Here is a 25,717-nt window from a genome sequence, read left to right on the forward strand (position 1 = left end):
TTTCTTGTATTTTTTACTGTTTATAGTTAATACATATGTATATACTTATTATACAGTTAAAAACTTTAATTTTTTGCTTATGGCGAATCGAGATATTTTCTGCACAAGAAAGTTTATCTCGAAACTTCAAGTTTTTATCTAAATTTGGAGTTATCCTTGGCCATCTTTTATCCGATTCGATTCGAAAGCCGTGTTTTAGGTTACTTTAGTTAAACAAAATTATATTAAGATCATAAAGGATTAAGGACACTTGGGTTATGGGACGACTTCAATTCGTATTTCGATATCGAACTAGTTGCCTAAAAAAAGGATCAATTTGTGTCTCTAATTTACTTTGCCCTGCTTTTAAGAACACACAATTAGTCAAGTCAGATATTTAGCAATGGCTTTAGGTTAAAATTGATTTCAATTTCCCCCATTTTCCTATCATCCATCACTGAAGCATTTTAATTTTCTATTTTCCCATTTTCATTTCCATCCGATTGGCAATTAAAAGAATTCCTTCTTCTCCTTTCCATTCACTAGTCTGCTGTAAAATTATATAGAAATATATATACATACATATATATTATATGAAGTTCAATTCCAGTTAGGGCCACTTGTTAACACTAGACTATCTGTGGAAGGGGAAAAAAGGAGACAAGAGACAACCGGGCGGAAGGATGAAATAGATGGACAATCTATTGCCAAATTACTTTAACTCGATTCATTTTGCAATTGCTTTTTTGGTTTTCGCATTTACTTCCCCCTCTTTTTCTTCGTTTTTTTTTTTTTGCTCTCTATCTCTGTCGTTCTTTTTGAAAAACCCGGCAAGAGCATCAAGTGCGAGAGATAGAGAAGAGCGGAAAGGGAAACTGATTCTCTAAGCCTGCCAGCGACAGGCAAAAATACCTGAACAGAGTATTTTTTTTCTTCTATTTTTTGGTCGCTGGCTATGAAACAGATAAATTGCAAAAGTTTTTCCAAATATTTTCACAAGACGACGACGACGACGACTACGACGCAGCCGAATCGTAAGCTGAAGACGATGTCGGTAAAGTGGAGTGGGGGGCGGGGAGTAGAAGAAAGTAGCGCAAAAATCTGCAATAAAATTCTACCAATAAACTTTAGAAGCACACATGGATGCCCGACGCAGATGCGAATGCGGATGCGGACAGGTGGAACTTTTTGAACTATACTAAATTATTGTAGTTGCTGAAAAAGTTTTACCCTCTGCTCTGTTCTGCCACACGCAACCAAAAAAACGCCAACCAAAATATACCAAAAAAAAAAAAAAAAAAACAGAATACCCCAACGCAAATTCACACAAACACAGGGAATAGAGATGTGAGCACCTTTTGACATGCCTCCAAAAGGGAGGTGCCATAAGAGGTGGGAAAGGGTTAGGTGTTTGTTGTAGTTGTGCGCGAAAGAAGGGGAGTGGCAGATAACACCGCCCACTTACAAACACACACACACACACACACATATCCGACTGTATGAGAGCTATAAAATGTGGTCGAACTAACCTCCAACAACACCCTAAACTTACCCTTCTGGCCTAGTCCGGCCTGTTATTAACTTTGACTTGACGAACTTGATCAGATGTTAGATGGAAAGGGTTGTGCTTGATGGGGGCAGATCAGATTAAAGTTGGCATTTCATTTTTTCATCTTTTTTTTTTTTTGCTTTTGCAACTGTATCTGTTTTTTGTCTGCTGGTGATTTGGCTGCATTTCATTGCTCTTGAATCGCCTGTGAATCACTGCACTGTCCAAGTATGACAAATGTGACAGACTTGTGTCAGGACAATGTTAGGCATTGTCGCCGTCTTCATTTCCGATTCCATTTTACACAGGGGAGCAGCATTTTGTGGGTCAAATGTGCTCTCAAGGTCGGCGAGGTGTGATGTGAGGAATAAAGAGATTGTTGGTCGACGGGACTATTGAAACTTTACATTCCCAAGCGGTTCAACACTCTGCTCATCCAAATGAATCCCGAATACAATCACTCCATCTCCCTCTGTCGCAGTCTATCTCTTTCTTTTCGCCATACCCTATCTCTTTGTTTTGTTCTATCTAAATATTCACCGAAAATTCCCAAAACTCTTCACACTCTTACTCACTCTCACTTTCATGCAGCTCTTCTCACTTATCCCTTCGCTCATCGTCCGTCCCTCTCTCGCACTCTCTTTTTGTCCCCCTCTTCTAGCTGGCCTCAACTGAACTGGCCAAAAACTGTATTTTCGTGTTTTAGTTTCAAACCCCGCGGCGACATGGCTTAATTTATTGATTTGGGACTGGTGCGGTATGGCACCACGCCCTTGTCCAGCCCCTTTGCCACCATCCTCCATCATCTCTGCGTGTTCCTGGTCTATCCATTGCCCGATTTTGTGTGTTTGGCTTAGTTAAAAAGTTGGACATTGGCCACAACTTAAATGTGATTTGTGTAATTGTTGCATTGCAACTAATTGTGGGTCATATTTTCATTTACTCGTTACACGACTATGCAAGACTCTAAAGGCATTTCAAATTAGATAGAGAGCGAAATTAAAAACCTAAGATTTTGTTAATTGCCTTTAAAAATATCTTAAATTTGAAGAGAATGAGAGATAAAAGAAGGGATTGATGGCACTCAACCAATTTCCACTACGGATTTTTTCACTACGCATTGGCTTACGTATCTAGAAAGTTTCATTTAAAAATAAAGAGAATGCCCACAAAATGTAGCATACTTATGAGAGCAAATATTAAATTTCCTATTCTATGTCTTGATATCAATATCAAACATTCATCTAAACTGTATTCAATTCATTAGTTGCAACAATCTTATTTGCTTTCAAACAATTTAGTTTTCACTTTTGTGGTAATATTTGAGCATTTTACTACCCTAACCACATCGGCAGCAACTAATAAGTATGACTGTTCGTATAATTTATGTGAGTTGAGGGCATAAAACTTCAACTGTACCCCGTACCGGAGCCTTAGAGCAGCCAAGGAACTACCCATATCATGAGGTAAAACGGGCGGGGTAGAGAGCCAAACTTTCTTTCTTTGTTGGCACACAAGACACGTACGCCTGTGGATACAATATGTCATAGTGGCATAGTCCCGGAGTGCTGGAATATATATGGAGAAACTGTGCAGAGAAAAAGAAAACCAAAAAGGAAAAACACACACACACACATCAACATGAACAACAACAACAACAGCAGCAAGAAAAACCCACCGGATGGAGATGGAGCCAGTCTTTGGAGTAGCATGTGTCGCTGTCGCAGCATCAGTAGCGATTCCGACCAATTCCAAGCATGGCCATTGCCATGGCCATAACCAGGAAAGCTGGAAAGCTTGTTGACAGCACTTATTTCCCTCAGATGTACCCCGTATCCAGCGAAACGAATCACCGTTCACCGTTTTCCCTACGTTCATTCATTTTCTTTGCATAAGCAGCAAAGCAAAGCAAAGCTGAGCCCCTGAGCTCCCCGCAACTGTGACTTTCACTTCGAGTTACTGCACCTGTTCCTTTACCTTGTTCCCTCCTTCCCTGTCATTCTGTAAGCACTCCCACTCCGACTCCCACCCCTTCTCCACATGCCCACTTGCCACATTACCCAATAAACCCATTCCATCCTCAGTCAGGGCTTGTCACAGTTGGCAAGCAAATCGTAAAACAATCACTTAAAGTTTTACGTGCTCGAGAATGAGGAATGATTCATGTTTCAGTTGCCAAACCATAAATTTGCCAAAATTGCTTCTAAGATTAGAAATTCTACAGAAAATGGCCAACTAAAACTATTAATACAACCTATCAATACATTGTACATCAACGATCTCCATTGCTAATTGCTTAATGAATAACAAAAAGAATGTTAAATACTTGAACTAAGAAATATCCTTTGGACTTTTTAAACGATAAAGGAAACTAAATCAAATATATTCTTGAAATGACTACCGAATGATAAGAATGCATTTAATAGATGTGTACATTTTTCGGTCGTAATATACTTACTAAAAACCAAAATGTTTTAGTTCAGATCTGTTTTTCAAGGGTGTCATATAAACTGGATACAAATTATAACAAAATAAAGTCTTGAAACCTAACCTCCCGTGGCATCAAGCCATGATTGATCGACATTGTCGAGCCAAACATTGATATGGTAGATTCTAGACTATCGCAGCTATCGTTAAATATTTTAGTCAAGTGTCAAGAATCAATTTTCTCACACATTTCTGATCTGGTCTATCCATTTAAAAGCATTTTCAATCAAGAGAGCTAATCAGAATTAAGAGTCATTTCGATCTAGTCATGTCTGTGTGACAATTGTTTGACCATTTTTCTGTTGATAAACTATTTTGAAATGATCAGAAATGGATTACAAAAACCTTTCCTATTTAAGGAGATATTTTGAAGTCGGTAGAAGCAGTCCTAAACGACAAGAAAGAATCCATTTAAAGACCACAAAACGAAACTGTAGGCTTACAGTTTATATTTAGATCGAATGGCGTTAACTTTACGGTGTTTAATGAATGTGGACACGTTTGATATGCAATCATGCGAAATGGATGGAACGTGTATGTAAAATGGATTAGCTTTAATAGTTGATGGAATGCAGCATATAAAAATACATATAAACAAACACATTTGTATATACATAAGTATAGTTGTAAGTATGTGAGGATTTATATATATTTATATTCTCTCTACTGGGCGTCAAGTGTCGATAAAACTTTCACTAAGCCCCTCCACTTTGACGGAGCGGTTGTCCTTGTAGGACATAATGTACATATATATTTATATATATGTGGTATCCTTGTCCTTGCACCAATGGCCAGCTGACGAATTTGCCGTGCGGCACATTAACGCAGCTAATGGTGAAAGTTTTATGCCTGGCTTCAGCTTCATAATGTGCAACACTTGAACACGAACTTGCCGCTGGCTGCTTTAACGCCGAATTAAAGGTTGAGGCTGAGGCAGAGGTTGTTGCTGCTGTTGCCATTGAGTTACTGTTATAATAAAAGTGTGCTATTCCCTGCTCTTAGCCAAGTTAAGAGACTAAATGAAAGCTAGCGAGAGTCAGAGAGAGACAGCGAGAGCGAGAAAAGAGAGAGAGAGAGAGAGAGAGAGATTGTGATGGTAAGAGAGCAAGCGCGAGAGCTAAGAGAATCAAATGAAGCTGGAACCGAGCCACAGTGGCTCTGTGTGAAACACAATCACAAGTCAGTGTATCTATGTGTGTGTGTGTGTGTGTGTGTGTGAACCTGAACCTAGAGGACCTAGCGGCAAACAGCAGCAGCACCCAAATATTGGGCAGGCCAGCCAGCCTCCGTGCCTCCCCTGGCCGCTGATTCGCAAGAAAGTTCGAAACAAACTCGAACTTCACATCGGCCTGAGGTTCGTTGCTCGGCTGCCGTTCGTGTTTGGCAATTGGCGGTCCGTAGTTGGACAGTCGGCAATTGGCGGCTCATCATTCGGGTAATGAATCCTTCTGCCATCGTCCTGCCACTGACTGGCTCGACAGTTGGTTATGAAATCCGAACGTGTTCGCACGTGCCGCACGGATCATTAAAGCAGCTAAACATCAGCCAAATAGCCAGCCATTAACTTAAATTCAAATCGAGAAAAAAAAATCAACAAAAAAACCAAAAATAAAATTAACAATAAAAACGTAAACAAAAAAAACCAAACCAAAAAACGCCAACCCAAAGGAGATTTCACCCTAAACCTCAAAACTTCACCACAAATAGAATAAAAAACAAACAAAATAACAGTTTCCCAATCCATAATTATTTGTTGATTCAGTGAAAGTTCTTTCTAACAAGCACAGAAATTAAGTAAAAAGATTAAAATTCCAATTCCTTCCCGCCCCTTCCGAAAGAAGCTCCGCCGCTTACAATCCAATCTTCAATGTTAAAATCGCAAACCGAACTCCAATCAAGTCACTAAAATAATAATAACAAAGTCTGCCAATCAGTTTGCCCACAAAATAACCGTCGGCAAGTCTTGCGTTGATTTCAAAAATTAAAATATATATCTATTTTTTTTTTTTGTACATATTTTTTTTTGAAGTTTTCAGTGAGATATTTGTTTTTTTTTCTTAACCATCGCGCGAGTGTGTGATCCATCGAAATCAAGAATTGAAAAAGTGGTACCCACCGAGAGAAAAGAAAGAAAATTTAAAAACCAAATATTATAATTATTCTGCGAAAATTTCTGCATATTTAGCAACACGTAAGTTTATATATTAATATGAAAACGTCGCTAATTATTTTGTGAAAATTTGTTGATTGAAAATCGTTGGAAAATTTGTGTGTTTACCGCTAACTTGGAATCTTAAAAGTTTAAATTTTGATGATTGTTTAGTAAATTGTTTAACAATTTGTATAAATTTTTGAAAAATTACCATTAAATTCTGATTTCTCTGAAATTTTTTCTGGTCTACTCTTCTTGACAATTAACAGAATTTTGTGAGCCAAGTTGTAAAATTATTCAACGACACTCGAGTTATGCCTCATGTAAAGTAAACAAAAAGCAATGAAAACAAAATATGTAAGGCAAACAAAGAAATGGAGAAAAGGAAGAAACAAAAGCTAAAATGGTCAAACGAAGAGTGAAAGTAAATCTTTGGCACACATTTACACCAAAAGGCAAACATTGTTAATATGGCATTTAGTTGCTGTTGTTGTTGGTCCCGTATTTGCTGCCAGCATCTGTGCGATGTGCTTAAGTTAATTATTATCAATTAATAGCTAATCACGATAAATGTGCATGAAAGCGCTGCCCAAGGACAATGCCTTTTCAGATCCAAGAGAAAGTAGAAAGTTTTGTTACGGAAAACAGACAATTTGGCTTAAAGACGAGACTAGAAAAGATGGAGTGCTGGTGGGTGGTGGGTGACGGGTGGTTGGTGAGGGGTAAGGTGTGATTTTTGATGGGGGGCTGGAGGGGTGAATAAGGCAAAGCAACAAATGGCTGCTGTGTCAGCAATAAGATATAAAAATGAAACACCCCCCGCCAACATATCCTGTTGATTTGTCACACGCCGCGTATGAGCAATGTCCTGTTGCATTGGCAAAACCCGGAAGAAAACGAAAACCCATATGTATACGTGTACAAGCCACCCACAAACACACACACGCACAGAGTAAAGTTTTCTTCATGGTCAAGCCATAATAGACAGAGGCTTTTAGGCAAGTTCAAAAGATATTACCAAAGATAGAATATTTGAAAACCTGTTTTAAAACATAAGAGAAAATAATAGAGATAACGTTTTCTTAAGTTTTTCTTGATCTATTATGTCCATTTACATTCATCAGGAAATGAAATCAAATAAGCCTTGTTTAGTCTAGTCTAGTTAGTGGTGACTAAGAGTTACCCAGTGGTCAGAAAGAGTTACCCAACTTATTTGGAATCTGAATTAGACTATCCAGAGTATCCTTTTTTTTATCCCATCCAATGATATGGTTAATTTGTTGCTATTCAATAATTTTTAGTCAGTCTCGTACACCTAACATCTCCCCGTCTCGGCACCCTCCGCCAATGGATTTTCTCTGCACTTTTCATCAGACAAAACATCATATATCTGTATATATTTTAAAATCAAATTTAAGCAAAAATGTGAGCTTTAAGTGTCAGTGGCGATTAAAATGAATTGAAGCGTTAACAAAGATTAACCAATATACAGAAAATATAGCAAATGGCATTAAAATTATGTATTAATTATAAATGTAATGGCAAAACAGCAAAACTCATTAATGACTTTTCGAAATGAAAAAAGGTAAAAAGTGTTTATAACTCATAAAAAACGAAAAAAACGAATCAAAGATTAATCAGAAAAAAAAATGCAAACAAATTTTTAAATTCATGACTTTAATGTTGTTCAGCCATATGTTTAGATCATTTCCACAGACTATATAGTTCAATCCTACATTGAAGAAGTTAGTCAAAAAAAATATAAGAAAAACCTGAAAAGCAATTGTTTCCCTTTCGTCTCACTTTGCCACTCCCGTTGCGGTTCCTTCCCATTGTGAATGAACGACAATTTTATTTTATTTTCTTTGCCCCCCTCTCTCTCTCTCTTTGTCACTGTCTTGCTCTTTCTTTTTCCCTCTCTGCTCTGGCGCTCCATCAACAGTTTGCGTTGGCCTTCTTCTTCTTCCTCACGTGTTTTTTTTTCCCAGTTTCCCATTCGGTTTTGTGCTTTTTTCCCCAGTTTTAGCTCCTTTCTTTTTTTTTTGTTTTTGGTTGTTTTTGTTTTTCATCGTTTCACTTACAAAGCGGCGCGCACTTTACGCCGATTGCTCGGCGGTGGTGCCAATATTTCTCCAGCTACTAGGCATCCAGGATATGGGGCCAGGAGGACTTGCTGGTTGGCTGACTGGTTGGCTGAAAGGCAACGAAAATGGGAACGGAAACGGTGACTGTGGATACGTGGCTGGGCATCGATATCATTGAGTTTATTGTTACTTCCCTTTGCAATTATCCTTGTTAGTCGGTGAGCGAGCAGGCAAATGCCTTGGTATTCGCTTACTCTTGCTCTCTTACTCTTTCTAACGTAACAATTCCCCCATGCCACGACTGTTTCCATTTCCATTTCCATTTGCCAACGTCATCATCATCATCATCCTGAGAATTGTCATCCAGTTTCTTCTCTTTTATTGTTTCTTAACATTAACTTCATTTGCCTTTTGTCTGTCTTCTGCATTCCTTTATATATTGTGTGTGTGTGTGTATGTATGTATGTCCTTTTCGTCTTCACTCAAATTAGTTAACGACAAATCTCTGGCCTTGTCGCAAATGCCATTGAACTTAAATACTTGCAACAAAAAAGAATATACAAAACAAAAAAGACAAAACAAAATGTAGGTATATAAAATAGAACAAACAAAGAATCAGCAGTGGGTCTTCTTTTGATCCACTACCCTTCATTATGCCAATGCTTTGCCTTAGTTAAATAGGAAGGTATAATAAAAACTCACAAAAGGAGAGCTCAAGCGAATAGGGGCGGGGGGAAATGGAAAATTTGCCTAATATAAGATATCGTTATTAATGTTAGTGTATCAAAACATTGGCAAAAGAAAACTTTTACGAAAATAATTCAAGTGTTCTACAGGTTTTTTTCTTTTAATTTAATTTTTTTCTTCCTTCTTTTTTTTGGTTTTTGTTTTGTTGTGCTTGGCAAAAAGCTGACACAACACAAACTCAATCAAACTGTCAACAACAATTTGGTTCGCCCCCTTTTTTTCTGTTGTCGGCTGGCTAGTGCCACGCCCAGTCGCTGGACAGAAATGTCACAAGCAACAGCAACAACAACAAAAAGTGCCACGCTGACAGAAACCAATAAACAAACGCTGCGAGGGTCAACCAACATCATCTATGGCAACTAGGCAAAGGCGGAGGCAGACTGCAACTCTATGCCCCTAGATTCCATCTCCATCTGCCACTCACACACTTGCACACACACACACACACACACATACATACATAGAGCATAGTAATAAAAGTGTAGCATACGCTGCAGCGCGCAGTATTTAATTAAAAGCGTGCGAAAAGTGCAACACTTGAGCAAAGAAAAGCATAGCAAAGGCTCTGAAGTGCCACTACCCACAGCCAACCAACCCCTTTCACATTCTTCACGACTCCTCCTAACCCCGGTCCCATCTTCACCCCTCCACCCCTCCACCTACTCAGGTTGGCTAGTTCCACCCACCCACCTACCTCCCGCTGCTCGAAAACCAAATTAAATTAATTAAAGTGCAAGAAAATCTGTGCTGCTACCGCTGCTGCTGCTGCTTCTACGGCTGCTGCACGTGGAAAATTCATTTTCCAAATGAAATCAGCAAAAGGAAGTCAAGTCGAAGTGAACTAAAAATTAAGTTAAAGTCGAGTTAGAACAACAACAACAACGAAAAGAAGAGAAAATAAAAAAATATAGAGCTTCTAGTGTTGTCTGGTTGGCTGGCTGGATAGCTGGCTGGCTGGCTGGCTAACTGTCTGGCTAGTGTTGCATTCATGCTCTCCATTTTAATGACAAAGCTCCTTTCTCAATCTCAATGTGGTTTGGACCTTCAGCTGACACCATTCCATTCCATTCTCTGCCATCCCAAACCATCGCATCCCGATCTATTCCATTCACTTGTCCACTGTGTTGGTATCACATTTTTTGCAATTAGCGGAATTGTTTCACATTTGCTTCACACTCTGCTTACCATCGAGCGAACTAAAGTTTTCCTTCTCTTGCCTGCAGTTTATCTGCGGTTGTTTTTTCCTACCTACCTCCCTCCCTCCCTCCTTACCTCACCCCACCGCTCACTTCAAAACTCTGAAACCTCACACTCGACTCGACACTCGTCTATTCCATCCTTTTTGGTTTGCCGCTCAGTTGACTATAGTCCACATCTTGTTCGCTCTCTCTCTCTCTCTCTCTATCTCTCTCTACCTCTGTCTGTCTCTCTCTAGCGCTTGCTTTCTATCTTTATCCATGTATGTCCACTATTTTGGCGCCCAGAGGATGTGAGCTAAATCTTTTAAAATACATCTAAAAAGCGCGTAGCCCAGCAAAATAGACATAGGAGATGTGTTTGGGGGGAGTGGGTGTCCATGGGTGGGTGGTATGTACATACATATATACAAACAGCTTTATGTACTTTACTTTCCATATACGCTCAGATTCTGCTCTCGTCTGTGCATTTTAGTGGCTAACCCAGTTTTCTCTGTTTTTAGAGGATTTCCATTTGTTTTCCTCTCATACTCTCTCTTTTTTTTTTTTTTTTTTTTTTTTGTATCTTTTTTTCTGCTGCATTTTCCTCTTTTGGTGAAGTTGCTTAAATGGGTTTGCCCCATTTGAATTTTACCACAAAAAACAAAATATAACAAAATATTGAGAAAATTTTAGAGTTGAAATTAAAACAAATATTCTACAAGTCGAAAAGAAACCGCTTTCATCTTTTTTCTTGGTCTCTATTTTAAAAGGTAGAAATTTTATTTATTGAACATATTTCAATAAGAAAGTATTTTCCAGACTCCAGGCACGCCCAGTTGATATTCAAGTCTCTGAGGGGTCGATGGCAATGCGTTCTATTAATCCAATTTGATGGGTTTTATATCTTTTGCTCTCCATCGCTGCGGCTTTACGACCTAACAGCCTTCTGTATTGCCTTTATCGCTTCTATATTGAACAACAATTCTAGACCAAAAATTTTTCCACCAATGACCAAAACAACGTTGTGTTTATTGACAGAAAATAATTTTGACAGAAGTGGCAAATTGAAGTTAGCTTTAGAAATTTCTTCTCTCTTATGTTGCAACTCTGCGTATACGCAATAAATGCGTTTATTAAGTTAGCCCACTCTTTGGTCTATTTGTTCTTTGACATACAAACATATCTATCTTTAGACAAATAAACGAAACCAAAATGTTATATTTTACCATTTTTGAATATTAGATTTGTTCTAAGGATAATTGATTAATGACAAATCATATTCTCAGTCCTCACCATCGTTGACTACAGATTGCATGAAATGTCACTTCTAAAAGTGGCCCACTTCAAAAATTACAATGAGTCTCGACTTCATTTTCAGGATTTGTCAGCTGTTAGGGAGTAATACTGCCGACTCAGTCGCCTTAGTCGCAACGAATCCACAATGTAAATGGTTAAAACGATGGAAAATGTCATCTTCTGGTGTTTTCTTTTTCATCTTATCATCTTTTTTTGTCTCTGTTTTTTTTTTTTTTTTTTTTTTAGTTGCTAACGAGCTGAGGCAGGCAGCAGGCAGTTTCCTGGCCAGAAATTACATCCTCCTGCTTTTGACTCAAACGAGTTATGCGCATTTGCCCCCGAGCCGAGAGATTTGCGCTGCTCAGTTCTTTTTTTTCTTCATCTCTGCCGTTCTTTTCTTGTTTTTCCTTTCCTGTGTGTGGGTGTGTGTGTGCTTGGTGTGTGTGGTATGTTTGTCTTTTTCTTTTTTTCACAGTCGAGATTGTAATAAGGGAGCTACCCAGAACCAAGACCCGGTCCCTGTCCCGGTCCAGGTATCATAAAGCCCAAGGCGTACGTCATTTTGTTTACATAAAATCAACGCGAATCCAAGTGGAGACGAAGAATCTTGCCAACATTATGCCATTACATTTGCATAATTATTATTATTATTATTAGGTGTGTGTGTGTGAGTAGGCTTGAGTGTGCGTGTGCCTGTGCCTGTGCATGTGTGTGTGTGTCAAAGTAAAGTCATATACTTATGTTCGTTTTCTTGCTTTATTTTTAAATAAACGTTTACAAACATTTTGCCATTATTTGCATTTCAACAGCTCACAGGCCGCAATTATATCAAGGTATATATACATATTCCCATCTGTTGATCTACAGTGTTATACATTACTCGTCCCTTTCGAGAACGGCAAAAGTGTCAAATTTCGTTACCTGATCTCTGATGATTACCATTAGGAAAACTTTTGTAAATTCGTAACTAAACTTTAATCCTTAAATTATAAAGTCTCACAATTAGTAGTCAATTTTATTGTTTTTGCTTCGTTTTCCATTTAAATTGAATAAATTGAGCCAACATGAAATGACATCTATCTTGGCTGTCAGAAGCAACCAAACTTGTATTTTGTTATCAATTTCTATATGTATATTCCCCCATTCGGCCCAAATGGTCAGTCAACAGTTCTATAAAACATTTTCATAAGAACAAGGGGGAAAAAAAATGAGAAAAGAAACAATGAAAAAAGCAAAGACAGAAACGAAGAGACGAAGTAAGGACTATTGCCAGCTGACACAGCTATAGAAGGAAAGCCAGGAATTCTAGGCCTCTTTCTCTCTGTCTATGCCTCTTCCTCGAATTGTCTCTCTCTAGCTCTGGCTCTGGCTCTTTCTCTCATTTCACTCTGAGGAGTCAAAAACCGGAAAAATCAAAACCAAACGATAGAACAGAGAACAAAATTCAAACACACAAATGACAATGCCTGCCACACATTTTTTGCAATAGCAAGAAGAATTCCAATTAAGTAGCAGCTGTTTCGTAACTCGCTTTTGAAAATTGAACAACGTTGCATGGGGAATACCATAAGAAGAACATTGTGGGTGGTGGTGGTGGTGGTGGTGGTTGTGGGTGATGTGTGGCCATGAGAATGTAAGAAGAAAACCAAATCCAAAAAAACAACAGCAACAAAAATATGTGACTTTCATCTGTCGCCGTTTTAGTATTAGGAGAAAAAAATCAATGTTTGAGCCTTAGCTGACAAGTCGAACTGGGCCTTAGTCCTTACTGGCCATGTGGCTACTTGGCCATTTTGGCATGTGCAAGGGTCAAGACACTGACCACAGCGAAGATATACTGCCCTACATTTGGCACCCACACATAGATTCATTTCTCCTTCTCGTATTATGCACTCCATAAACTTTTAGTAATTATTTCATTTAATTTAATACAAATATATATTTATTTTCAATTTACTTTTTGTATTTGTACAATTTACTTACTAAATATTTGATTATATCGCATAACTTTATATACATACATATGTACATATGTATGTGTTTGGAGTACTCATTTACATATATTTGCCACTCAACTGTAAACCAGAACCTGAAATGATTGTGAACATGTGGATGAGAGACAGGAATCCTTGAAGCCAGTGGATTGAGGAATTTGAGAATTTCGTATAATATGCGAATTGCGAATAAATTTTCACAATTTTCAGATCATTTCAAATCAACTGGAAAAATTTACTGCACGAAAAAAAAAAGAAACAAAGAAAAAAACAAATTTCCATTTCAATGCGAAATGTTTATTGTTATATGTTGAAAAGTTTATGTACTTGTGCGTATGTGTGTGTCTGTGTGTGTGGCATATAAGTATTTGTGTGTTTGGTGGGGGAAAAATATACATTAAAAACAACAATAAATGAAACAAACTCACAAGAAAGACCAAAAATTCCCCTCGAATGCATTTCACTGCAGCTGTTGATTCATCATTCTGCTGTCAATTGTTGGCAATGATGAAGGAGGATATGCCAATTTCATAGCCATATATAGAGAGAGCGAGAGAGCGAGAGAGACAGAGTGTACATACTTATACATTTTCAGTATGTTAAACAGCCTGAAAATTGAGTTGCCATTGGTTTATTTGAAATATAAGTTCTGACTATATTTGAGATTGAGTCAAAGAATATCCAAAGGGTATCTCAACTTCGGCAATATCAAACTAAGTCCCTCTCATCGATATTGTTTTCATTTTTTTTTTTTTTTTTTTTTGTTCATCTTCTGATTTCATCGAGGACTTGAGGCAAACAAATTGTTGCAGAGCAAACTGAAACCTTGTTAAAACAAAAACTGAATAAACTTGTTTGATTGATTGATGCATTGTTGCTACGTAGAAAAAGGAATACGTAAAGCATACGAGTGCATTCCCAAAACGCCTCATGGGTAAAATGAATTCACTATTTGGTAACAAACATTATGTGTGCTCTTTATGGCATCCCCTCCATCCACCACCCCCAATTATTAAGTAGTTGCATTTCGCTTCACTCACTTCCATCGACACATTTAATTGATGCCAAGAGAGATGTTCGTATGATATATGGTTAAGACTCCGTGGTGGCAGTTTGAGCTTCATCTTTCGTGGCAAAGAAAAGTTGCATTGCACTTGGATGACTGTACAATTGACAATACGCTTCATTCATACTCATAATTTATGTTTTATTTATGCTTAATATTCGTGAGTGACAAAACATGAATATAAATAATCGTATCGAATCGTTCTTTTAATCAAGACAAGGTGTCTTTAATGGCACCACCTGTCGTTTGGCCAATATTGCGTGTAGCCAATATATATTGTTGGGGGGGGGCTTTCTAAACATTTGCGCTAATTTGTCGCCGAAATGCACGATATAACCAACCGACCGACTAACCAACCGACTAAGCGACTCGGCGATGTCGTCAAAATATTGTGCATAGAAGCACTTACAAGTCGACTGCCAGTAAGTGAATGAGAATTATGAGTGGGCGGTACCGTGAGTTCTCTTCATAAATCTCTCAGTTTCTCTCTCTCTCTCTCTTTCTACTTTTGAAACTACTGGCATCGGGCGAGAGGCATTGGGGGGGTAAGTACTCGTAAATGTGCGTGCCGCCGATCGGTCAGATGATAAATAAAAACAACTAAATGCAGACCTCTTGCTAATTGTTGGCCATGTTTTTTTTTTTTTTTTTTTTTGCTGACAGTTCGTTTTTGGCCAAGAATAATTCATATAAAAATTACAAAAATGTCACGAAAACCAAGATGACGATATGGATGAGGCATCCTCCATGGAGTTTAGGAGAGGGCTTGGTGGGTTGTGGGTACATGATGATGATACGCTGCTAATTAATTAATTAGCCAAGAGCATGGTTCAACTCTGGGCGTGGTTGGGTGGCGGTGATTTATGGTAAAAAGAGCTTTTCGTTTTCGTTTTTACGTCTTTGTAAGTTTTGCGATTTCTCGTGCTTTCAACACGCAAAAGTGACATTTTTATTGTCGGCATTTTGCATGAAATACTCCACCCACAGTGGGCTAAAGTGGATGAGCAAGCGGCAAGGGCTGAGGGTCGGGTATATAATCATTAGGCCCTCCTTCTTGCTGGTTTGTGTGTGTGTGTGAGAGATGCGTGCATCATGTTGCATGGTGGCATGCTGATGATGCTAATTAGCTTCGTCTCTTACCCCAAAAACCCAGAAGTGTTCTCAAGGACACTCGCTACGAAATGGAATGAACTTGTTGCTTGTTGCCAGACAAAAATTAAAATATCTGAATAAAATGCAAAACACAAACACCAAACGAATGTTTAACACTCAAATTAAACAGAAAATTCATTTAGATTGGGTCAGCAATATTAGGGACCAATTACATGACTTCTCATAAATTCATTTTGAATGGAATACGGAGTTTCACTTTAAAAATATGGCATTAAATATTAAATATTTCTGTTGATAAAGCTGCGAGACATATTTCATGAAATTTTCAATTTCAATTAATAAAAATACAATACGAAATTTCTTAAGCTTAAATTTTATTAAAGAATTTGCTGAAATTGTCGCCTTAGCAGCTGGCAGCATTCTACTCTCAATTAAGCTTGAAGGTAGATTCCTTTATTAGCATCTGTGAAAAGTTTTCGCAGGGTCTCTCTGTCTGCCTTCACATCCTGTGCATATTCTTTATCTTGTATTCTTTTGTTTTATTCCCTTCTCTTTTGTGTTTTGTTCTGCTTGCGGCCAACGGAGTTTGCTCTTAAAAATATTTCCAGAAATGTTACTAAAAATATATCCACACACACAGACACACAGCAAATGGAGCGAATGAGAAGAACAACAAGAACATCAACAATAAGGGCGAGGAGAGATGGCTAATGAAATGGAATGGGAGGAGTCACATACAAAGCCTACATATGAATGGGTGGCTAGTGCGAAGACGGAAATAGAGTGGGAAGAGAATACCTTAAAAAAAAGAAAACAAATATAAGCACAAGCACGTTTATTCTTTTGCTCAGACATGTACTAACTCACACCACCCACACAAACACAAACACACACATACACACTCACACGCAAAGACAGACAAAAGATATAGTGGAGAAGAGCGAGAAATATTCATAATTCGTCCACATTGCGTATACGTAATGTTGTGTTGCTCGCTTATTTTATATACAAATCTCATTGCATACTTTAGCGCGCACAAGCGTGGCCAACATGCCGCACAAAAATAAAAGATATAGAAGTATGAATAATAATAATAATAACCCAAATTGGTTTTCAAGTGAAACGAAATGAAATTAACCTAAAGTTGTGATGACTTTCTGCGGCCAACGCGTTGTAGGAGTCCTTCCTATAGCCCATAGCCCATAGCCCATGGCCGTGGCTTCAGTTCTGGCCGACAATTTGTCAATTGACGCGCATCCAGGCATTGGCATTGGCATTGCCTGGCTCCCAGGGTGCCTGGTCGCCTGGACGCCTGGCTGGCTGACTTGATGGCTGCCAGCTCCTTCCGCCCGGCTGACTTTCAATGGCTGAAATGGCAAGTCAATTTTCATAGAATATATTTTTTTCGCCAGCACTTCATCGTTCATACGATGGATGGCCGCCCGCCCTCTCCTCGCCGCCCTCAGCTCTTCACTACGCCACGGTCTTTAGCGCCTTTCGAAATCATCTGGCTGGAATAAATACATTTTCTATTTAGCATCCGAGTTTCTTTTCGGTTGCCGGCTTTCACTTGATCGTCACTCCATGTGCGCCACGAGCAGTGTCAATGGCGACAACGGCGGCGGCCGGTTAGCCTTGCGATAGAAGGAATCAGTCTATATATAATAACAGACAATTGGTAAAGTAAGCCATGCCAGATGACCACATTGCGACAAAAGACAAAACTTTAACCAAAAAGGAGTAAAACCAACTACAAAGGAAAATATCTATAAGACGAGCGGCCAAATGAGGCTAACCAAGTCAAACTTCATGGAGTAATGATTATTTGCCTTTAGCGGCATTCAGTTTTAATTTGGTTTCGTTGAATGCATTTTCCAAGTTTCATTTGCCGTTCGAAATTTGTGTAAATTCGTGTTTTTTTGTTTCCTTCCTAAGGAAAGTGTACTACTGTGCAGCAGTCAAGCATTTGGGATGTTGATCTTCAGGTGTTTCTTGATCGAATTCCATTTTCATTGGGGTCATTTTTAGTTGCTTCTTCTTAGTATTCTGCTCCTTCAATGAAATTGTTTCCTCTTCCGATTCGGTCATCACAATTGGTTGCTTATTATCCGGATCGGTGGCCTCGTATGCATTGATCCAGAGGAATATGGCAAGCGTGGTCATCACACCGCACATAATGGCATATTCCCAATGCTGATATAATTCCTCGGGCATGCCCAAATAGCGCTTCAGCACACACCGCACCGTCATATGGACGATGTGCTCCACACTGCACCACAACCACAGGGCGAATACCTCCATGATGGCCACACCGAGTACCATTTCGCACAGGAAACTGGCCAGTAGGTTCATGCGGCGCTTATATCGCTCCGGCAGCAACTCCATGTCATAAAGGAAATGCAAGATTGCACAGTAGGCAATGTGACCGGCATAGATAGTGCCGGGTACCACGGGCAGTTTGTCAATGTTCAAGAAGCAGCTGCTACGTAGGCCAAAGTGCAGAATACTGGAGATGAGTAGAACCAAACCAGGAGTCATATTTTGCCCTTTTGGTCTATTGTTCGGTCAATTGAAAATCCAAAGAGAAAAAAAAACAAAATTTGTTTTTTATATATAGAGATAAAAGAAATTTACCAAAACTAATGTAATGTAATTTCTTAAAAAATTTCGAAATTTCAGTTTTGATCGGTCGGCAAATTTTTACTTAATGAAATAGAAAAGACTTAAGTATAACGAGTTGATTTCAACAGCAAACACTTGGCACAGGTGATGAGGTCAAAAATATATATATGTATGTATGTATGTAAATACAAAACAAATTACACATAACTTGAGGGACATTTGCCATTTGACATTATGCAATATCAATTTGTTTCCGAACAAATGTCGGTTTCATCAGCAAAGAAAAGAAATTCAACAAAAGCATCGAGTTTAATTAAATATCAATTTCCCCCCAATTCAACATCCGATAAATGGTGGTTGTGTGCGTGTGTACACACACATGTGTGTATTTGTGTGTGTGTGTATTTTGATCTGTCAAAGTGGAAGGTAAAGGAAAAGTGGAAAAGACATTGAAGAAATTCATTTTCTTGACCAGGCATGCAGTTTCATGGGGACATCTAGAGGGAAAAGTACGCATACTTACAAAGACATACACACACACACACACACACATCTATACATATATTTGTAGATAGCGATAATATATGCAGCTATTTAGTATACACATATCACCAAAACTGACAAGATACATACACACACATACATATATACATATATATATAGATATTTATATATGTATGTAGATATGTCTGTTTGCAGGCAAAGTTTGCGTGTTTGCTTTGCCCTTTGTTGTTTGTCGTTTGCCGCTCCCAGGCAAATGGCAAAAGTTTCTCGGCCCTGAAAACTGAAAGTGGTGGAAACTGAAGCTGTGTGTGTGTGTGTATGTGGGTGTGTAGATGGAGGAGATCTCCTTCAATGCTTTGCATTTGAAATGCTAATGGCAGTTGACTGCTACATGAAGAGAAATACTCCAATAAAAAGGGAGCAAGAGATAGAGACAGAGGGAGACAGAGAGAAAGAGACAGAGACCGAGGATGAGATTGAATTGCCTTCATAATTGAATGTTTGCTAATGCAGCATTGCCTTTTGTGGTATGTTGCCTACTTTTGGGAGCGCTTTTGATGACCCAGCGATAGGATGGACAAACTGTTTTGGCAACTAATTTAAATATCATGAATTTAACATAAATAAATAAATAACTAACAGAAAAGAATTCTCAAACAAATCAAAGTTATATCCACCGAATATCTCAAGCCAGAACTGATTTTAGTTACTTTTAACTGGAACATTATTTCAAGATTAGCCAAAGTCTTTCCATCTTTGCATCATTCTTTGAATGGCCATGAGTAATCTGCTCTAGGCATATAGAAACTAGATCTCAGACTTAAGATTTAAATGGAAACTAAACGATCTTTTTTAAACTAGTATATGCCAATTGTATTCGTGCTCATATTTAACCTTTTTTTAAACGCACAAAGATGTAAAAAAAGTTTCTTCTTTAATTTTATATCTTATGACTTTTACTACAACATTTAACTTTCTGCTGTTATTGCTATTTGCCTTTTCGGATGAGAATGGAAGTGTAGGATGAGGGTTAAACATTGTCTGGGGGGGGTCAGGAACTGGGAGATGGGCATGCACAGACAATTGTTAAACGCAGGCCAAAATCTACATAAGCAAATAGTGTAAAAGTTGGCCAACTGTTGGCACAGCAACAGCAATGGCAAATGCCAACTTGGGGGCGTGGCTGTGGAACGTGCCTAGTGTGCGACAACTTTCAATGAACTCTGCTGGATGGATGGTTAGTGCGAAGTTTGAAGTCAAAGCAAAAAAATTAAAATAAAATAAAACAAAAACAAAACACCCAACACATGAATGGAAATTTGGGTGGGAGATGGAAGAAGGAAGGCAACATATCAGTAGGAGATAATATCAACCGAGGGGCTTTTTAATCAAAAGCCAAGTGACCCTAGTCTCATCCTGTCCGTTCTCATCCTTGGCCACAACTAAAAACTCAAACTTGAAACCCTTTCTCTATGGGTGACTGTCGCAAACATTTTTAGGGTTTTTCTTTCTTTCGTTTTTTTTTTTTTGTTGTTTGAGTTGTTGTTGTTTTATTTTTCTGGACTGTCTGTCCACTGGTATTTTAGTTCTCTTTGTGCATATCAAATAAAATAAAATAAACTTTGGTTTATGCTGCGTTGGCTATATTTGTTACCCTATCGGACCAACTAAACTTACACCAAAGGAGGGGAGGGAAAATGAGAGGGAAAAAATTTGGTTTTTTGATTGCCAAAGTCAAGGAAAATAAATAATTTTGTCTTTAGCTTGAATTTTATCGGGTTTGTAATAAATTTAAACTTGTATCTTGCCCTCTCCCAGTTTCTCCTGCTGACATTGGGTGGGTATCTCTAGCCCTGTGTTTTTGTCTTTTAATTTTATTTCATTTCATCTGATGTTCTACTTTTCAGACCCGGCTAAGCCGGAAGGGATCAAACGTTTTTGCATATATTTCGGTTGAAATCCGAAAACCGAAACGATACACAACGAAACGAGAAAAGACGAGGCGAATAGACACACGCACACTAGAAGAGATGGTAACTAAAATTGAGCAGAGTCAAAGGTTTCATGGGTCAATGAGCAGGCTGAAGCAAACTCCGAGTAGGTTAGGTTGCTGGCTGCATAATTTATGAACATAAATGGGCGTGACCGGGGCCAAAAGTGAAGCCTATTGGCCCAGCCTTTGCAGCAAATGCATGCAAATTGATGTTAGTCGTGAATTGAAATTAATTGGAAATTGGATTCGTAATTAACTCAACTGATATATGAGTGGGCTAACCCCGTCCCATTTAACAAATGGGCGTGGTTGATTGTTTAAACTGTGCTTAAGATGCTGTACTATGGCTAATGAACGAGCAAACACTAGCCAAAACTGAGTTTAAAAGTAAACAAATATTTTTACTTGTTTCTTGAGGCATCAATTATTAAAGCGACAAGATTTCTATATATGTTTGTATATATGTATGTATGTACCAACACACATACATATACGAAATTCAGATGTAGTTAACATATTTCCATTTATTGCTGATTGAACCTGAACGAGCTATATTTATGAGCAAAGCATTGAACTAACTGCAGGACCAAAGATTAACCGTTTTAATTATCTAAATTATAAAGCTTTCAGACTTTTATAATTACTTTTTTCTCTGCGCATGGAGCGATTAGAACATATTTCATTTATTTAATATCTAGATATATAGTAAACCCTTTCAAGAAATGAATTTAGATAACCTTGCCATGAATTTTGCTTTAAAATTGTGAAATATTACTAGCTTGTATATTTCGAATTGTACTTAGAAGAACTGAAAAATAAGTAAGAACTATAAAGTTTCGCCGTTCAGCTCCTAAGTAGAACAATTGAATCATTAATTACAGATCTAAAAAACTTTAAACAAATTTGGAAACCCTTTACTTGCTCTCAAGAGAGAGTATTTAACTATACTTTTGAAAACGATGTCCCTCGGATTGCCAATATTCAAAGAAAAGTATGTTAGATCCATTACGCATAGACTGTAATTGCTACGGTTCTTCAAATTTTCCTAAGTTACCGAAAGGTATGGGCGGTAAAATTGTTTGAAAGTTCGAACGAGGAGGATAATGATCTATGGGAGCTCCATTTGAACCAGTTACTTCAACGACTTTCCGTATTGGATGTTCGAGACAATAAGTTGACGGCCCATGACGATGATTTGACAACGTTTATACAAGAATTGTTCATCTATCTGGCAACTTGTAAGTTTAGAACGTTTCTGGAATACCTTCAGTCGCAACATCGTTCCGTATATAAAGCAGCCATAAGCAATTGCAGTGGGCGAGCTAATTGTCCTTTCGCTGCCTCGGTGAAAACCAAAAGTTTGCTGCAGCCCTGATATTTGGCCTATGGGATTCGGATTCAGTCGGATCAAAGAACTAGATTACATGGCTCTCTTGGGGAAGATGAAACATGAAAAAAAATAGTATTAAGAAAGCCAGCAAGGGTATATAAACTTCGGCTTTCTGGCTTTCTTCCTTTTTTCCTGTAGCTCTTTAACATTGGCTGCCTCAATTGGTATTTTAATTTAAATGTATGCCAGCAAAGAGGCCAAGCCTTGGCTGGAGTAAAAGCAGCAGAAGTAGCAGCAAACTTTATGACTCTTATCTACGTTCAAGTTTCGAACTGCCTGAATTCTGTCGTCCGGCCGTCCTGTTTTCCTGCTGTCCTGTTGTCCCGCCGTCGTTCTGCTAGGGCCAAACAGACACACACACACCGAAATGCTCATCAGTTGAGTTTTTAAACATGCCTCACGGCCAAATGCATAAATATTTTCAGTGCCATCGCTTCCATCTCCTCCCCGTGCCGCGAGAAAAAGCGTGGCGGAAAAAAAAGAGACATGGACATTTTTCAAATAAATTTATTTAGGAGGCTGGCCGGCCAAGAGAGCCAGCCATGTTGTGAGTTGGGCGCAACATTTGCATATTTGCAGCAAAGCAGCGCAAAAGTGTCATAAAAATTGTACAGTTGACTGAAATTTAGTCAAACAACAACACCAAGAATAGCAACAGGGAAAGGAGGAGACATGGCGATAGGATCGCCAGAGCCAGCGACAGATAAATATATAGGCAATAAAAACTTTATACCTACAAAGAAAAAAAGAAAAATAAATAAAATTAAAAAAAAAAAACAAAAACAGAATAGAAAATACCAACACCAAGGCGGTTCAACGGCCAATGTGAACTTTTGTCCAATAAAGTAAAACTGAGAGGATGGTAGATAGAGCTAGATATTCTAGATATAATACTATATCGTTATATTGTATTCCAAATCCAAATCAAAATGTAGTGGGAAATCGAAGATGAAGTTTCTTAACTTCATTTTAATGGGAATGAAAATGTTTAAGTTGAACTTTGAAGTTATTCCACTCATGTCTGCGTCAGAAGACATAAAAATATGTTTCTCTCTCTCTGTTGGATCGACTCAGAGGAGTCGTTCTTAAAAGGAAAACAGTTGTTTCTGCTCCACAAGAAGAACTTTCGCAATCAATTTAGTTTGTGGAAACTTTGGCGCAAGGGAATTACTTGCTGGAGTGGCCCAGCAATTTACCGATCAAACAAAAAGATTGTTGTTCAATCAACTGTCAAACGATAGCCCAAGGTTCAGAATTGATACTTTGATTGTCTGTTGGATGGGAAATGAAAGTACAAAACTAACTAATGCCAGCTGTCGATACTACATAGTTTGAATGCTCAATATTATTTCAAATAATTCTCCATCTCCCTCTCTCTGGCTTTGGCACATCCAAATTCGATACGTTCCGATAGATTTTGTTTTTTCTGTTACATGTTTCCCATTTCCATTTTGGCCTGGCCTCCCACCGGCCAAATCTGTCATATAAGCCCTACCGCTGGCTGATTTTTATTCCCCTCTGATGTGTTGTGTTTAATTATTTTTGCGCAATTCCTGTTTGTTTTACATAATGGAACCGAGCCATAGTGTGCTCTAGTCTGTCATAGCCACAACCGGAGAGCCCTGTCTGTAGCCGCACAAAGTGAGCCATGGCAATGGCAACATCATTGAGTTACAAATTCGTTTACGTTCACAGACTTCGGTTGTGGTTATCCAACAAGGTCTTCCTTTTTGTGTCTCGCTTGATACCCTATCTCTGTGGGTATGTACGTTTTCCATGGCAAATAATATTATTCTTGTTTAATGGGTTCTAAATTTACAGGGAAATCCGTATATGGTTTTTTCTTCCAACGATTCCAGATTGCAACTTTATAAAGAATATTTTTTCGGTGATCTATTCTGCATTTTATTATGCCAAACAAAAAAACAATAATAAAAAACAGAAAACATTTTATTTTGGTTTTGCACAATTTGTTTTTGCATTCTTTTTGTATTTGTTTCGGTTTTTATGTTGTGTCTTGCTGTGTTCAGGTTCAGGTTCAGTTTATTTTTTGTGGCAGATTGAGTCTGATATTAAATTTATTTACATGAAATTCGCACTTCAGGCGCTACAGGACAGCAACATCAAAGTGAGAACACCAGCAACAAAACAAAAAAAAAAAAAAAAAAGGGCAAAGCCATGTCCTGGATTTTTGTTTCTTTTACTTTAGATGGGCTGACTCTCTCACTCTCTGCATCTCTCTCTCTCTCTCTCTCTTGCACATTCACGTTGTACATGTTTTCGCCGCTGTCGCGGATTACCGACTCAAAAATGCAACCAACTATGTGGAATCGGATGGAGTGTTGAAGGGGCATCGGGGAAGTCGGAGTGGAGTGTGGAAAAAGAGTGTGCTGGAATTTTACTGCAGTCATAGCCAAGGGATTATGTTTCAATTAGGCAATGGCGTACAAAAAGCGGGCCTTGTTGTGACGTTGATTGGCTTAGATCGTTTCCCTTGACTCTAAAATGTTGTTAGCCAGCTTCTGTGTGGGCTCAGAGTTGATCATAATGACGATGTCGATGACAATAACGATGACGAAGACAATGATATAGATTATGCATGTTTTTGCTTGTTGTAAGCTATCGGATAACTGAAGTTGGAACTTGTTCATCGCTTTTTAAGATATTGTTTGGCAATTGTCTAACTCAACAAGCTGTCTACATACAGTTGAATATGTTTACTTGATGAATTGTGAGAATGGCAGCAAGGCAAGGACGTTTTGAAGACTATATAACCCATAATTTGACAAACACCTTGTGTATACGTAATATTTTAAGCAGTATTAAATTACAAAGTTTTCTTCGAATTGCAATTAACCAATTAAAACTGAGCAAAAAATAAGAATCTACAGCCAAGCCTGTTTAATAATAGGTTCAAGGTGGGAGAACACTTTAAGAACTTGTCATTTGATTATAATTTTTATCTAATTGTAAGCTTAAATATTATTTGTGCTATTTCCACTGACTACCATTCACCATATGAAAATCTTATTTACTTTTGAAATTGTGATGGTCGATAAAAGTATTTAAAAACTTGGTCTTTGAAAACGAGAAGATGTTGTTTCAAACTATTTTAAAGCATGTCCTAAACGCATAACTAAAAACTAATTTAAAGCAAAGTCATGCCTTTAAACGGAAGACTAGAGAATGTCCACAAAACTCAAATCTCACTTCCATGCCGAAGTTACAACAGGCTTAAAATTGTCTTTAATTTTCCAAACACTTGTTTTATTTTTTTAAATTGATGATCGAGATCTCTCTAAAAACTATTCATCAGAATTAGTCCTGATGTGATTTAAGATTTCATTTGAATAAGCTTTCAAAAAAAAAAAAAAGAGGAAAATTTTTAAATTATCATCTTGCTGTTTTATGTTGTTTCATGTTTATTTATTTATTTATACGCTAGAATTTCGCTTGCCAAAAGGAATGTTATTATTTCGACAAAATTTATGATAAACATAACACGAGCGAGTAAAAAAAAAAAAAAAAAAAACAAGAAAAAACAACCAAAAAACAAAAAAAAA

The 25,717-nt window shown here is 38.0% G+C and overlaps 2 protein-coding genes across 2 annotated transcripts in view; one reads left to right on the forward strand and one right to left on the reverse strand.

Annotated features, from left to right (window-relative positions):
* Window positions 1-5,511: 5,511 nt before the first annotated feature.
* Dop2R (dopamine D2-like receptor) overlaps window positions 5,512-25,717 on the forward strand; it is a 62,131-nt gene continuing 41,925 nt past the window's right edge. Inside the window, 1 exon segment of the mRNA XM_068285086.1 lies at window positions 5,512-6,206. The gene's annotated coding sequence lies outside the window, so the exon portion shown is untranslated.
* Window positions 17,461-18,309, reverse strand: LOC137573355 (uncharacterized). The gene is made up of 2 exons (XM_068285284.1): window positions 18,280-18,309; window positions 17,461-18,199 (listed from the first exon to the last, which is right to left on the reverse strand). Exon 2 carries the CDS (start codon window positions 18,181-18,183, stop codon window positions 17,590-17,592), a length of 594 nt encoding a protein of 197 aa, XP_068141385.1. The 5' UTR covers window positions 18,184-18,199; window positions 18,280-18,309; the 3' UTR covers window positions 17,461-17,589.

This window comes from Drosophila tropicalis, unplaced genomic scaffold (genome assembly GCF_018151085.1).
Source record: "Drosophila tropicalis isolate 14030-0801.00 unplaced genomic scaffold, ASM1815108v1 contig_4, whole genome shotgun sequence".
Classification (NCBI taxonomy): domain Eukaryota; kingdom Metazoa; phylum Arthropoda; class Insecta; order Diptera; family Drosophilidae; genus Drosophila; species Drosophila tropicalis.

What these genes read in the sequence shown, in the direction of transcription:
- LOC137573355 (XM_068285284.1), bottom strand. Translation starts at nt 18,183, where the DNA reads ATGACTCCTGGTTTGGTTCTACTCATCTCCAGTATTCTGCACTTTGGC.